At 40.8% G+C, this 15,954-nt stretch overlaps 1 protein-coding gene across 1 annotated transcript in view; it reads left to right on the forward strand.

Moving 5' to 3' along the window:
* PHEX (phosphate regulating endopeptidase X-linked) overlaps positions 1-15,954 on the forward strand; it is a 154,559-nt gene that overhangs the window by 45,516 nt on the left and 93,089 nt on the right. The window contains exons 4-6 of the mRNA XM_056861762.1: positions 7,093-7,179; positions 8,683-8,909; positions 10,071-10,139. Of these exons, the coding sequence (XP_056717740.1) occupies positions 7,093-7,179; positions 8,683-8,909; positions 10,071-10,139 (383 nt within the window). The remainder of the gene's footprint in view (positions 1-7,092; positions 7,180-8,682; positions 8,910-10,070; positions 10,140-15,954) is intronic.

The following is a 15,954-nucleotide window of genomic DNA, read 5'->3' on the forward strand; positions in this document are numbered from 1 at the left end:
TCCAAGCAGATGGCTTTTACTGGTCAAATAGGCAATACAGTGCACAGAAGATAAAATGACAGCTATGAGTGTCTTGCTAGCTAGTTGGCAATATAAGGCTTGACAAACGGCGGGGGATTACAAAGCATCACCAAAGCCTAAACAGAGCACACTTTCCCAGGCTTTGGTATGTGGAGCTGTCCTTGAGGTCTGGACGGTTCAGCAAAGGAACAGAGGCAACATAGAAACTGAGATAACAGCCTGACACACATCCACATCTCACAATAGGTCCTGGACTTAATCCACTTCGAATTAAGTCCAGAGTTGCCTTCCTTCTGGTCACTTTCCAAGGAACATAGGCATTTTCCAAAATAGTGCCCACCCAGGACTGGTTCATGTTAGGAAAATGACAACAAGTTGGGGGGCTGAAGACCATTCTCCATCTATGTCTGACTGTGAAAAAATGCAGTTGAAGCTTTTCAAGGCATTGGGGGTAAACAACACCACTAAGAAATAACATATCATTAAGCCTCTCTTAAAGGAACGGGGCATTTCTCCAGGCTTGCTAGCAACCCTACCACTGAGTCACAGCCCTTCCCAGCTCTGTGGCAACTGACAATGTATTGTTATACTTCATCTGCCTGTATTTTTGCCTGAGTCATAAAGAAATATAGCATCAAGACTGTTGTCATAAGAGCAGAGAATAAACGAAAGAAAGAAAGGACTGCATCAAGGACTGGCATACCATCAGGGACTGGGGATCAACAACTCTGGGACTGGTTATAGCCCACATCTGAGATGTCAAGAAGCATGAATGGTGAATTTAGCCCCTAACTTAACTAAAGATAATCGATGTATGGGGTTACACATGGTAACTGCTGTTAGATTGACTTTTGCCAGACACTGGAAACAAAAAACAACTCCAAAGATAGAGAAATGGTTGGTTAAAATTAAAGAAATATATGTATTAATTAAGTTAACAACACAACAGAAAAATGGTGATACAATGAGTCTAGATGAGCTATGGTTACGAGCTGTAAATAAAATGGAAAATCTTATATTCAAGGGGGAGAAAGGACAATGTGCAGCGATGATAGTCTAGCTATTTTACAGAGGACTAAACCGTGCATTCGGTGTGGCAGTATGAATGAGGATATTGGAATAAGTTGTAATATAGAAATTCTGTTATTTTTTAAAAGGTTTACACATATATAATGTATTTTAAACTATGAAGATTGTTATATGTTTTTGTTGTTGTTTATTTTATTGAATAAATATTTTTTAAAAAAGAAGAAGATGCATGAATGGTGAGTCCAGATTAGCTGAGAGAGTAGACCAACCTCATGAGAAGCATCTGTGCATCTTTCTCTTTCAGCAAGGAAGAATCAGGGCAAAACAAGTACAATTTCTTCCTGTTGGTGTCTTTGTTAGATGAAGGAGTGATTGGTTCATTGTAATAAAATTAACTGTATTGCAAGCCAGCCAATAAAAGTAGCACATAGGCTAATTACCCATATTGCTCAGTCACTTTTGAAACAAAGCACACAACTTCCAAATGTTCCAATGTTCATCCATTGGAAAAGAGTACTGAAGGTAGCTGTAGTGACCTGGGATTCTCTGAGCTTGTGTTGTGTTTAAAAATGTTTAACAGTAATTTCCAAACACACCTTTTTAAAAAGCTGTATATAGATTTCCATTTAAGATGAGGACAGAGAGATCAGAAAGGGAATGAGAAAAGTAGTTGCCAGCAAAGAATTAGTCCTGTGAGGACCTCTGGGCAGTGTACCTCAAGTGTTCTGTATATTCTCACGTATATTCTCCTTCCAATGAGGAGGGCAGGCTGAGTGAATGAATGGCTAGGTTTGTGTGGGGGCTACGCAGGCATTTGAACTTGCTTCTCCACACTTCGTCCAACTGTCTAGCTCAGTTCAGGTATTCTAAACCATATACACTATAAGTATTGAGAAAGGAATTCTGGCCCTGGACATCTGTGCATGCAGCCACACATCAGCAGTGACCCCTACGTGAGTGTAAGCATACATTTCTAGGTTTTGTACGTGTAATCAGGATGCTACAAAAAAACCAAACCTAGAGTTGACCACGTATACAAAGTTTATGCAAGTAAACTTGTACATCCTTAGGTTAGTTACAGATGCTTGGCTGTATGCACAGATATCCAGGAATGGGGCCATAGGCACAATCCAGGTTCAATCCAAAAACATTGTATGCAGTTTTGAATGCCTGAACTGGACTTCTAACCACTATACCACACTGGATTTTAATACTATATTGACTGAGCGATAGATCATTCTTGTCCATATTCATCTCTGTGTTCTTCTTTCACCTAGAGCTATCTGTGTTCATGATCTATGTACAATCTGTATTTTACGCTTCTAATGGAACCTTGGTTTAATAGCTGTTTTATATATCTGTTTTGTGCCCATGCCAGCAAGAGTCAGAGCATGATTTGATATGAGTGTTTCTGCTGAGCTAGGTCGGGGGCGGGAGGGAGGCAGCAGCAGCAGCAGCAGCATAAGCTTCTTTTTCAACTCTCCTGGCAGAAATCACTGAGTTATGGACACTAAAGCAATTCACTGAGTTGGGAAGGCTTAAGAGAGAGCATGAACACCTTGAACCTGCTCTGGAGTGCACAGATGACACTCGCTTAATGAGGCAAGTTATGGCATTCCATTGCCTTGGAGCAGCAGTTAACAACTGCCTCTGCCATCTGCTGTTTCCATTTTATATTTCAAGCTACACGTAAATCCTGCATTGAGACAACCTGGTTGCTCTTCAGTGGAGTGTATGTTGTAGCTAATTAGGTCAAGGGAAAACCAAGGAAGTGCCTAGAGGACAATTTTGAAATGATCTGAGAAAATGAAAATGGCGAATAACTAAAACATACTGCAATACGGCATTTACAATGCAATCCTATGCAGGTTTACTCAGAAGAAAGTCCCAATGTATTATATACTCCTGTGTGTGAGTGTGCCTGCCGTCAAGTCATAGTTGACTTATGGCGATCCCATAGGGTTTTCAAGGCAAGAGACGTTAGCAGGTGGTTTGCCATTGCCTGCCTCCACATTTGTGGGGAAAGTTTGGAGAGAACTGTGAATGGACCAGGGTCATCCAGCAGTCTTCATGTGGAGGAGTGGGGAATCAAACTCTGTTCTCCAGAATAGAGTCTGCCACTCTTAACCACTATACCACACTGACTCTCATTATATACTCCTACTCACAAATAACTATGCATGGGATTTAGAGATAGACCTGAAATTTAAAACACCCACTCTTCCATCAATGTGTAAAGAATGCCCTGTAATATATGTTCAGTGTTGCTACCTAGTGGCCTAGTTTAGTCATTGTGGAGGAAGTTCCAAGATGGAGGTCTGGCTGAGGCCGTATGTTGCACAATAAATATAGTTATACCCGCTCTGCTTGGCTGATTCGGACCCCTGCTTGGAATATGGCCCATATTCCAAGGCAGTTTGAGAAGGAACCTCAGAAAATTTTTGCTTGGCCTTATACCAACCAAAACAGGACTGTAAGAATGGGAGAGTATAGTAAGAATGGGGAAGCAACCCAAGGAATCCCTAGTGCAAGCCCATGTTAATACAGTATAAGACTATTTCTTTTTTCTTTACTATTATTTTCCTTCCTACATATAGATACTGAGGTTCTGTATCCTAGAGGCATGTGCAATCTCTTCCCCATTCCATTTTAAAAATATGAAATTGACAAGGTACCACGAAATCCTAGGAACCGAAAAGGATATAAATCTAAATAAACAGATAAACAATGTAGAAGCTCTTGAAGGAACAGATGACCAGACACAAAGAACAATCCAATCCAGCCCTCCAGCCAGGAAGGAACAAGATAGCACCCACTGCAAATGTAGCCTTTGTCTCAGTTGCGACATTCTGGGGGGAACCCACTCCCCCCCGCAAACTACCACCACACTATGTCCCTCAAGCTCAGATTTAGCTTTGCCAGCTCTGAGTTTAGCCTTTTCATAGCATGACCATGAATTATGGTTAATTACAGGAAATCTGATATGGTTTCTTTGGAAGTAGTTGTGTTTTATGGTTTTGGCCCAGAAGAAAAATAAGTTGGTTTGTTTAAATGTTCATCTGTGATTAAACAAAAACAAGACAGATGTTTCTTTTTCCTTGTTTTATTGGTGTAGTGCACATTTTTTATGTGAGGCTTACAGTGCAATCCTAAGAGGGGGGCAAAAGGCCTTTGGAGGTGGCGTGACCCCTCCGCCAGCGGAAGTGCCACTCACACCATCCAGACTGGCATGAATGCCGGAGTGGGCCACTTACCCCAGCGCCAGGAAGTGGTGCAGCAGTGTGAGGCATGGGCGCTGGCACAGCTTCACTGGCAATGCTCCCCCAGCATAGGGGCTTGGGCCGGGGCCAAAGAGGGCATTCCTGAGGGCGGGGCTGACTTTAGTCAGCTCCCTAAGCCCTTTGCCCTGGGACCAACCATTTTTGCTGTCATGAATGTATATCAGCAAAAATAGTGGTGTAACCCCATGGAACTGCATACAGTGGTTCCACAGGCGTTAGGGGAATTTTCCTGTATGGCTTGCTCTCCCCAGCACACCAAACTGCTCCGGAAACAGTCCGGCTGCTCCGTGGCTGTGCAGTTCCTGGCGAAACTACCTCCCCCCTTTTGGATTGCACTGCACAACTCCCTTGAGCCTTTCTCGATTGTGCAGTTGCTAGAGTGCTAGACTAGCACTAGACTAGATTGTGCAGTTGCTAGAGTGCTAGACTAGATTGTGCAGTTGCTAGAGTGCTAGACTAGCAGTGAGGTGACCTAAGACCAAATCCCTCCTTTCCCATCACTGGGTGCCTTGGGTGCCAGCCTCATTAATGTAGCTTAACCGTCCTCACAGGGTTGTTGTAAGAATAAGATGGAACGGCAGGAAAATTTATGCTGGTTTGAGCTTCTTGGAGAAAGTGCAGGATAAAAATGCAATAAACAAATAAGTCTTTACATTTTTATAAATGTACACATTAAATAGTTTCTTGATGTTCTAGCTCAGTGGTTCTCAACTAATCATTCTGATGGAGATGGTGGAGGTGGAGATGGGGATTGAGGGAGAGCAAATTCTTAGCAATTGTTATGAAAACCCTGCCTCCAGCCTAGACTACTTCTGCATTCTACCACTGGTGCACTTACCCCCAGTTGATAACCACTTCTCTAGTTGAGATGGTTCTTGACTTCTTTGAGTTTGAACATGACTGCTTATCTGAATGCTGAAAACTTGATGTACTCTGTCTTTGATATTCAAGGGCCATTAACGCACGGCCGCTTTGTCCCTCCCGGGAATGTAGCAAATTGGCGAGGTCTACACGCACGTGCTTCACCCAAGTGCATGTTGACCCCTCCCCCTTTTGCCACATCCTCGGGTGTTGCCATTCCTCTATTGTCGGAACTTAAATCGAAGGTGTGCAGAGTGGTGGCAGCCGCTTTCCCCAGCCTCCACTTGCTTCCATCTGGGGAGGGCGCGAAGGGGGAGCGCAGAGCGGCGGTGGCTCCTGCCAGGCTCTCCTTTGCTCCTCCATGCATTTACCTTTTGGGTTCCAGAGGGGAAAAAACATGTGACTGAACAGGGATAAGGGAGCCATGCGTTAATGGCCACGGATTTAGTCTGAGGGAGACAACATGGGCATAGAGCCGGCAACCCATCATTCATCCTAATGAAGGATTACAGATTTAATTGGTTATTGCCTGGTTGCTCTCCCTCACTGAAAGGATTGTGAAGACTTACAGGATCTGATAAATCATTACTACGAAAAAGGACTTTGGAATTCTGGGGGATAAGTGATACATGTACATCTTTGATTATTTACCATTTTGCAAATTGGTGCTAATGTCTTAATAAATTGCTGAGATGATGCCCTGCAGCCACGTACTCTGTATTTCATTCATACATTTGGTGTGGCTTAGCTACTAGGATTATTGAGACCCTTTGAGACTGAAACATATTTATGATTAGACAATCCAGATTGTTGACACTGCCACGCTTGGTATGCAGATATCACATGTGTGTGTTTTTTTAATCTTGAGATACCCTTTGATTTGACCTTTGCAGTAAAAATTTTGGAACTGATAAAGATATTACATAAGTTACATCTTTGCTGACTGCAGAAAGAATGTTCATGGCAAGGTCCTGGAAGTGAAAGAACCCACCATCAAAAATGGACTGGTACAAAAGAATTTGGAATGTGGCACTTGAATGGGTTATTACAAAAGGGATCTTTGTCAAATAGTTTTGTTAAAAATAAAGTTTTCTCAATAGGACATTGGAATACAAAATTATCAGGCGGTTTAAGTCCATCAGTGCAACACTTAGAATTATGTAGGTTTTACATGTATTCAGTTATAGACTGAAGAATGACTTTGTTTCATGGAAGAAAATCTTGTGAACATGTGGCTTAAAGGGTGGTGTTTGTAGTCTTATTCCTTTCTTTTTGCAGAGGGAAATAGGGATTAATTTGAACCAAGAACCTGCTTACAGTGGCTGGATTTTGCTCTAGAACATGCTGAGTAATGAGACTGTAGCATCTCTCTCACCAGTGTGAAGACAAAACCTGCACCGTTCCCCAAGCCTGAAGGAGTGATGCTCCCAGGGCCATAATGGTGATTTCCAGTTCGCCTGGAATCCTCTCAACAATGAGGTGTGCTAACTTTTCCTGAGTCTCTGTAATCAGGTGGGAAGATGATCCTGGCCAATATTCGTAGGTACTCTGTGATATTCTTGAAGACTCAAGGTTTACTTGGCAGCCCACAATATCCAGGGATTTGTTATTTAAAAACACACAATAAGCTGCCTTGTACTGAATCAACCCATTGGCCCATCAAAGTCGGTATTGTCTGCTCAGACTGGCAGTGACTGTCCTGGGTCTCAGGCGGAGGTCTTTCACATCACTTACTGCCTGGTCCTTTTAACTGGAGATGCTGGAGGATTGAACCCGGGACCTTCTACATGCCAAGCACATGCTCTATCACTGACCCACATCCTTTTGATGAAAAAATTTGAAGAAAATAAAACTCCAGAGTGGCTGAAGAAAAATGTTGTCTCCTCATTTTACTTTTCAGCCCTCCTTGAGAAACCTCTGAGCAAAAGGCGAGACAGTGAAGCTGTACAGAAGGCCAAAATACTTTATTCTTCATGCATGAATGAAAGTAAGTGATTCACTTTTATTTTCAGGGCTGTAGGTAAGGAACTGAAAATGTACAATACCTGGATGCAAATTTTTAATTTAAATTGTTTTCAAGAAATTGGACAATATGCAGGTTTGAAGATAATCCCACCTTTTTTTCTCATATCAAAGCATACAAAGAGTTTTGGGAAGATTAAATTTCGTAACTATTGCTAATGCTTTCTTCCCAGTAATCCAGTGGTTATTAGGCTACACTTTCAGGAAGGCGTCCTGCACTCAGAGAGTAATCCTAAACAGGTCTAGTAAGATCCTGTTCAGGTCTTTTCAATAGGACATTCCCAGGAAAGTGTTCTTGGGACTGCACTGAATGAATGAAATTTTATTTATACTCTGCCCTCCCCCAGCAAACCTGGGGTCAGGGCAGCTTACATCATAAATACAATACATACAATTTAAAACATTATATATTTTTTGAAAAATAACACTGAAATTAAAAACTGTATTAATAACAATGTGATAATTCCCCCCTGCAAGGACAGATGTTCTAAGGCAGTTGTCATTTCATTGTTGATGTCATGCCGGGGAGGAGACAGACAAGGAAAGGGGAATCCAAGATGGAGGGGGAGGGAGGACAATTATAGATGGATACCGTTGCTGTCCTCAACCATAGGCCTGGAGGAACATCTCTGTCTTGCGGGTCTGGCAAGTTATTCAAATATAAAGCCGTACCAGTCATTAGGGTTGGGAAATACCTGGAGATATTGGGGGTGGAGTAGGGTTGCCAACCTCCAGGTAATCACAATAAATACTTGGGCTGTATTTGAAAGTTACTTGCCACTATGGCAAAAAATAAAGCATAAACCGTTCTATAGTGTCTTCCACCTGGGGAGAAATCTAAGACACTATAGAATGGTTTATGCTTTATTTTTTGCCATAGTGGCTGTCTACATTCGAGTAAACTCCAGGTAATAGCTGGTAATCTCCTGCTATTACAACTGATCTCCAGCCGATAGAGGTCAGTTCACCTGGAGAAAATGGCCGCTTGGGCAATTGGACTCCATGGCATTGAAGTCCCTCCCCTCCGCAAATCCCGCCCTCCTCAGGCTCCACCCCCAAAACCTCCCATCAGTTGCCAAGAAGGACCTGGCAACCCTAGGGTGGAGCCTGAGGAGGGCGGGGTTTGGAGAGGGGAGGGACTTCAATGCCATGGAGTCCAATTGTCAAAGCAGCCATTTTCTCCATGGGACCTGATCTCTGTCACCTGGAGATCAGTTGTAGTAGAGGGAGATCTCCAGCCACCACCTGGAGGTTGGCAACCATACCTATCATAGAGGCCTGCTGTACATTTCTTCTGAGTGCACACCACAGGGTGACATCTCCAATAGATGAGTAATATTGACAAAGGTGAAGTTGTTTTGTGCACACAGTCTATTATTGTCTTCACACAATATGTGTTTTAATGGCCACTTTTAAATTGGGTTTACCAGGGACTTGTGCCTTACCATGCCTAATTTTTCCTCCCCAGATAAGATAGAGAAGGCTGATGCAAAACCTCTCTTAAACATTTTGAAACATTCTCCTTTCCGATGGCCTGTGCTGGAATCGAACCTTGGGCCTGAAGGATTGTGGTCAGAAAGAAAGTTCAGCATGCTCCAGACCCTGGCTGCTCTTCGTGGCCAATATAGCAATTCTGTTTTCATCCGACTATATGTGGGTTTTGATGATAAGATCTCTAATGAACACATCATAAAGGTACGGATAAGGAAGCCATGCAGGTAGGATGAAAGTTTTCACTGGCTCACTTGCAACGTCTAGTAGTTCACACTTAAGGAATAATCAGTGCATGCCCTAGTCAATGTTTCTCTCTCCTGAACTTTCATCATTGTTGGCCAAGTCATTGTACAGAGAATAGGAGGAGAAGAAGAAGAGTTGGTTTTTATATGCCAATTTTCTCTACCTTTCAAGGAGAATCAAACCGGCTTACAATCTCCTTCCCTTCCTCTCCCCACAACAGACACCTTGTGAGGTAGGTGAGGCTGAAAGAGTTCGAAGAGAACTGTGACTAGCCCAAGGTCACAAGCTGGCTTCATGTGTAGGAGTGGGGAAGCCAACCCGGTTCACCACATTAGAGTCCACCACTCCAAACCACTACACCATGCTTGCAACACACTTGGATAGGAGCCCTTGTAGCCTTGTAGATGTCATGCACATCATGCCTTTCTGGAGAACAAAGTTTTAAATAGGGGACTGGGTGATTTAATTTAATATCAAGTAAAATCTTTATACATAGCTGAAATGACTCTTTCCTATTCATGAAATGCAAAAAGAAGTCATTTTGAAATGACTTAAAAACTGTGCCTAACTCAAAATTATCCACCCTTCAGCTAATTTTCTTGATTAGAACTATCAGCCCTCTCCCACTATGTTCAACAACATCTCCGTGGAATGTGATTATTAGTGGGTGTGTATGTGAATGATTGAAAATCAGTGCAGCACATGTAACTATAGGGCACATTAAACCCATCTCTAATCGGATTAGCAATATGATTAACAGAACGTATATACCAGGATTCTGTTTAGTTACTGAATGATTGAATGAATTGCCAGACTGGATGCGCCAAACATTAACACATTTATACTTTGAGGAGAAATATGGTGGAATTTTTAAGTTACTAGTTGTCAGGCACAGGCTATTCTCTTCTAGAAAACAAAGTCTTGTCTTGAGGTTAAGCCCTAATATGATGTCTGAAAATGATAATTTAAAAATCATTTGTTATTTAATGAAGGGAAACAATTTTGTTTTTGATTTTTAGATTTTGATGTGTCTTTTTCTACTTATTCAACTTGCTAAGTAAGGTTGCATAGGTGAACTTAATAGGAAAAATATTGGGTTTTTTTGTATATTTTACATAGCTAGACCAAGCACCGCTCGCTTTATCAGCACGGGAAGACTACCTGGAAAACACAACAGAAGCTAAATCTGTGAGTATTATTTGCATTAGTGTCACTTCTGCATGAAAAATAATTTCTACATTAAGGTCTTTTATTTTCAATATCAATTTATAGGTCAATATTTTTTGAACATTGGTCACTAGTGAGCTTACAGCTGACCAAAGAGTTGATTCTCTTGACCTATCTTCATTTTAGCTGCTTCTCCTCTGTCTATGGATTTTGTCCTCTTTCCCATCCCCCTTAAATCATGGTTAATTCCTTACCAATTCTTCCATCCCAATCTTATGCCTTCAATGAGGACTGTAAAGTCTGTCTGGCTACAGACCATTTGCCTTCTGGCATATGTGCATAAAAATGTGGCACCTGTAACATGAGGCCCTTTCCATCAGTTCAGGATACTGCACCAGATGTAGCCCCCTAAGCTTGACTGCCATCCATGCTGAAGAGACACCTGTGTTTAGGTTCTGTAATATGGTGTACATTGGGCTACTTTTGAAGACTGTTTGGAAATTTTGACTTGTTCAGAATGCGGCAGGGACATTGTTAATTTGGATGTGCTGGTTAAAAGGCCTGCGCCTGCTGTCCGTTTGTTTCTGTGATCAGTTCAAGGTGCTGGCTTTGACATACCAAGCCCTGAATTGCTTGAGACCAGAGAACTTGAAGGACCATCTTTACCCATTTAAACTTGTTCCCTCTTTAAGTCCTTCTCCAGAGACAAAACCTTTTCAGTAGGGTTGCCAATCTCCAGGCGGTGGGTGGAGATCTCCCACTATTACATCTGATCTCCAGCTGATAGAGAAAACGGCCGTTTTGGCAATTGAACTTCAATGCAATAAAGTCCCTCCTCTCCCCAAACCCTGCCCTCCTCAGGCTCCGCCCCCAAAATCTCCAGGTATAGCTGGCGACCCTACTTTTCAGTCGTGGCAATCCATTTTTGGAATACATTTACCAGGCACAATTGCAAAACTCACTGCGTAATCCTAAACAGAATTATATCCTTCTAAGCCTGTTGATCAATTGTTTAGAAGAGTGCAGCTGTGCAGAAAAGATAGGTTTGAAACTTGGAGGTTCTTTACAGAACAGGCAGAAATCACTCCACTGCAATTTTAGTGTCATTGGGTTGAAAAAATAGCCAGTCCAGCCCTCTGGAAAAAATCCCCATAGGAAATAATGGCAGACCAATGGGAGGGGGTGGGGGTGGGAGTTTTGCAAAGGGTACCACTTTCGCTTTGTGAAAAGAAACAAACAGACCTCTAGAAGGAAGAATGGCAAATGCAGAGTTTTCAGTGAAAAAGTAAAAAAATTTTTTTATCATCACTCAGTCACTGTAAGAGTAGGAAAATGCAGACAGGGTCTTTATTTTTTTTAAAAACCATGGCTGGTCAGAATTCTCCTGCTGGGCTGAGCTTGACTGCCATGTTAGGAATCAACTGAAAGAAGTGCAGCTGTGCAGTCAGGTACTTTGGGGGTGGGTCTGTAAAATTGAACCCCTTTGTTCAATCTGCTTGAAACGTAGGGGATCTTTAGACCAGAGGGAGGACTGTGTTCTGTGTACATTTGGTGCCATTAGCTTTATAAACAGCTGCCCCAGGCCCTCATATAAATTCTTCACTGAAAATAATGATCCTGAACTCCAGAACTTGAAAAACCACATGGATTTGAATCCTACCTCAAAATAAGCAATCATGATAAAAATCCACTCCCCAAGCCCAGATCTGAAATTATAACAAAAAGTTTGTCAGTACACACCCCTACTTTTAGCTACCCTTCATGAAGAGGGCTGTTGGGACTAGGTGAACCTTTGGTCTGATCCATCATGAAGAGGGCTGTTGGGACTAGGTGAACCTTTGGTCTGATCCATCATTCTGCTTTAAATAGTGAACAGCCAAAGATGTATGGGAAGGTTACAAGCAACAGCTCTACCCCATTAAATGCCTCCAGCATAATATTCAGAGGTATACTGCCCCCGAACATGGATGTTCTATTTATCTATCATGGGCTAATAGCTGTTGATAGACACTTCCATGAATTTGACCAACCCTCGACCACGTGCTGGGGCGGAGCGGTGTGTGTGGGAGTGAGAAAGGTGAGCTCTGTTACGGAACTTTGTATCTTGGGTATTTGGGGCTGCATGAGATACATAACTGACTTTAACTTAACTTCAGTAGCAGGCATAAGCTTGCAGACGTTAAAGGAAAGTGTTTGCTGCCGAAAACTAATTGCTCAACCTTTGCACTGGATTGAGCAAGTTGCCCTCCCCCACCCTCTTTCGGACCAAAAGACAGATGCTGAGCTTTCCCAAGCTACAAACCAACAAGAAGCTAACTACCCAGGGAGGACATTGATAAATCACCCGGTAGTTAGAAACCTCTGTGCTGGGAAGAAGAGTAAGCGGGACTGCTCACACAGCAGTTTAAATAAGGAAAGTTTTAAAATGCAAAACAGCTCCCTTCTACATATATTGCTACTCTGGCTTACTTCTCTTAAAAATGTCCTTAAAAACCTTTGTGACTGTAAAACAACTCGGCGAGAAAGGAAAAGGAAAAGCTAAAGACTTAAAGAGACAGTAGACTAATCTATTCCTATTGCGGTATAAGTTCAAGCTAAGAACAATAAGACATAAAATGGGGAAGAAACGCTCATGCATAGCGCAAAAGAATAACAGTACCCCCCCCCCCAGAAAAACAAGCAAGAAAAAGCTCTAAAGAGATTATGGAGCGATGGATTAACAATCAAACATTACCATCCCCTTCTGATATCCTGGAATCTCCGAAAGTCACAGAAGGAAGGAATAGATTCAGTGTTTTAAACCCTGGCACTCCTGCTCCATCCAATAATTTGAGTGACCTTAAAAATCAGAGCAATACACAAAAAGATAATGAGACCAGCTTCGAACTCTTTAACAGAACATCAGACAAATGTCACCAAACAGAAACTAGAGAGAAAGCGGAAAATACAAGAGAGCAAGCCAAACAAACAGGAGAAATGGGAATAACGGAAAAAGATGAAAAAGAGGAGTACCAGCTGCTGGCAGAGCAATGCAACCTCATTGCAAACACAACACAACATCTTTTTGGCATCCTAAAAAATATGGAACGTAAAATAGATTCGCTTATGGAAGACCATCAAAAGTTAAAAGGGAAAATTATGCAAGAAGCTTCAAAACCAAAGGAATACCATAAACCAAAAGAGAGGTGTCTATCAAAGGTTAAAACCTCCAGAGTCCTGCAACGTCAGCAAATTGCCCTAACAATCTTACCATTAAAAGATTTCCTACCCAACTGGAGCTATAAAAGAATAATAATCAACCATTTAAGTACTATCCTAAATGTACCTATGAGAAACATTGACCTATTAGAAACACTCTACCTATCCAGCAACCAAGATAAGATACGACTGGTATTAAGCTTTAAATCTCAGAAGATTCCTACACTAATTGTCAGAAATAAATTTATTATGAATAACTATGGAATCTGCGTTCAACATGTTTTCAAAGATCAACAAGCCAGCCAACTACAATATGACTTAGGCAAGATGGATCTGTAATAATCGCAAAAGATCTGTAATAGATTCATTTGGCTAAATAAAAAGAATAGATTTAGAAACGATAACCTATATGAGATTAAAAGCAAAGGAGGGATAGGTATGCCAAATTTATTAATGCATTATCAGGTGACTAGGATAAAGTGGTTAAAATCATGGGTAGTAAATGATGAAAAGGAACCATATATCATAACTGAGCAGGACTTTGTTAAATTCCTAAATAGATGGCTTTGGGTTAAAAAAAACTTATAGGAAAAATTTCTACAACAAAGATAATAATTGCATTAATACCATTCTAAAGCAATGGGATGTGCTAAGAGAGAAACTAGCTCCAGATATTTCTCCAGTGTCTTCCTTTTTATGGAATATCTTAGCTGAGAACCCAGAATTCCAATTACCGCATAGAATAAAGATAGATAAACAGAATGAACGTAGTAATTGGATTAGAAATAATAATTTAGAACCTTTATGTAAAATTATGGATAAAAAAGAAATTAATATTACATTTTAAGAATATTTACAAATAAAAAATATATTGGAATAACGTAAAAGAAAATGACATATCCGAAATTAGAGATAAATCAGAATTTGAGAAGCTGATGTTACAAGGCAAAACTCCAACTTCAAAAATATATACAATTATACTTAAAGATAAATTAAATCAAACAACGGGATATCGGGATAAATGGAACACTTACTTAGAGAGAGCGTTAAGGGACCAAGAATGGGAACACATTTTCACAAAGGGATTAGATTTTACAGTCAGTATGCAAATGAAAGAAAATCTAATAAAGATGGTATATATATATATATGGTATATAACCCCACTTAGACTAAGTAAAATCCATAAATCAGAAAACGACAGCTGTTGGTACTGTGATAGAAAACAAGCAGATTTTAATCACATGTGGTGGAAATATATAATTTTGGTCTGAAATAGTGAAATGTCTAATGGTTGGAATGGAGGTTGATATTCCATGTAAACCCGAGATATTCTTGTTAAATCTGGTACCTAATCTAGCTAAAGATCAACTTTGTATGGTGTTACATATGATAACTGTGGCTAGAACAGCCTTTGCCAGTCACTGGAAACAAAAATCAACTCCAAAGAAGGAGGAATGGCTGGTTAAAGTTAAAGAAATACATGTTTTAGTTAAGCTAACAGCATATCAAAAAAACAGAGATACAATAAGATTGGATGCGGTATGGTCACATACAATAAGCAAAATAGAGAATTTCATAAATAAGGGCGGGAAAGAGGAATGCGTTGCGCTCAGTCAGGATGTAATGATGAATATGAAGACATAGAAATAAGCTGTAGCATGGGAGACTTGATCTTATTTTATTATGTAAAATTATGTAAAATATATATTGTATGTTAAATTACGAAGACTGTCAGTAATTCTGCTTTTGTTGTTGTTGTTATTGTAATTGGGTTTTTTCCTACTAAAATTAAAAAAGAAAGAATTTTTTTTAAAAAAAGAATTTGACCAACCCTCTACACTACATTCAGCAGAAGTGAATTCCATAATCCAACTCTACATACAAGACTATAACAATATGTAAAAGAACACGTTTCAATATCCTTTTCCATTTCCAAATATTGTATTTTCCATGCACGCTGATGGGTGGTCTGAGAATTCAAATAAATCTGTATTGGCTAAACGTGAACACCACTGAATAGGAGTGTTTTCCAGCCTCTGAGCATTGTTTCTATAGGGACTTGATGCAATTCTGCAAGGCCTGTAAGACTGAGATGTTCCACCAGGCCTATGGTTGAGGACAGCAATGGTTTCTCCCTCCCTCCCTCCTCTCTCTTTTACCTACTTTTTATTTATATTTTACCTATTTTTATTCCCATCCCTTCCCTATTGAGGGTATCGTGTTCTTTCCCTCCCTTATTCTTTCCCCTCTGGTTGGCTTCCACTATTGCAATATGATTTTAAGGTAGGGTTGCCAACCTCCAGGTTATAGCTGGAGATCTCCTGCTAATACAACTAATCTCCTTATTCTGGCTTTTGCCGTAAATAAATTTATTCAATTCAATTCAACTGATCGCCAGCCAATAGAGATCAGTTCACCTGGAGGAAATGGCCACTTTGGCAATTGAACTTTATGGCATGGAAGTCCCTCCCCTCTCCAAATCCCACCCTTTTCAGGCTCCGTCCCATAAATCTCCCGCCGGTGGCGAAGAGGGACCTGGCATCCCTATTTTAAGGGGTGCCATTGGAATTTTAAATAGATACTGAGGAGTTTAAAATTGCAATTAGTTATGTTTTAAAATTGCTGCTGGATTTTGCTG

Source organism: Euleptes europaea, chromosome 16 (assembly GCF_029931775.1).
Source record: "Euleptes europaea isolate rEulEur1 chromosome 16, rEulEur1.hap1, whole genome shotgun sequence".
In the NCBI taxonomy this organism is placed as follows: domain Eukaryota; kingdom Metazoa; phylum Chordata; class Lepidosauria; order Squamata; family Sphaerodactylidae; genus Euleptes; species Euleptes europaea.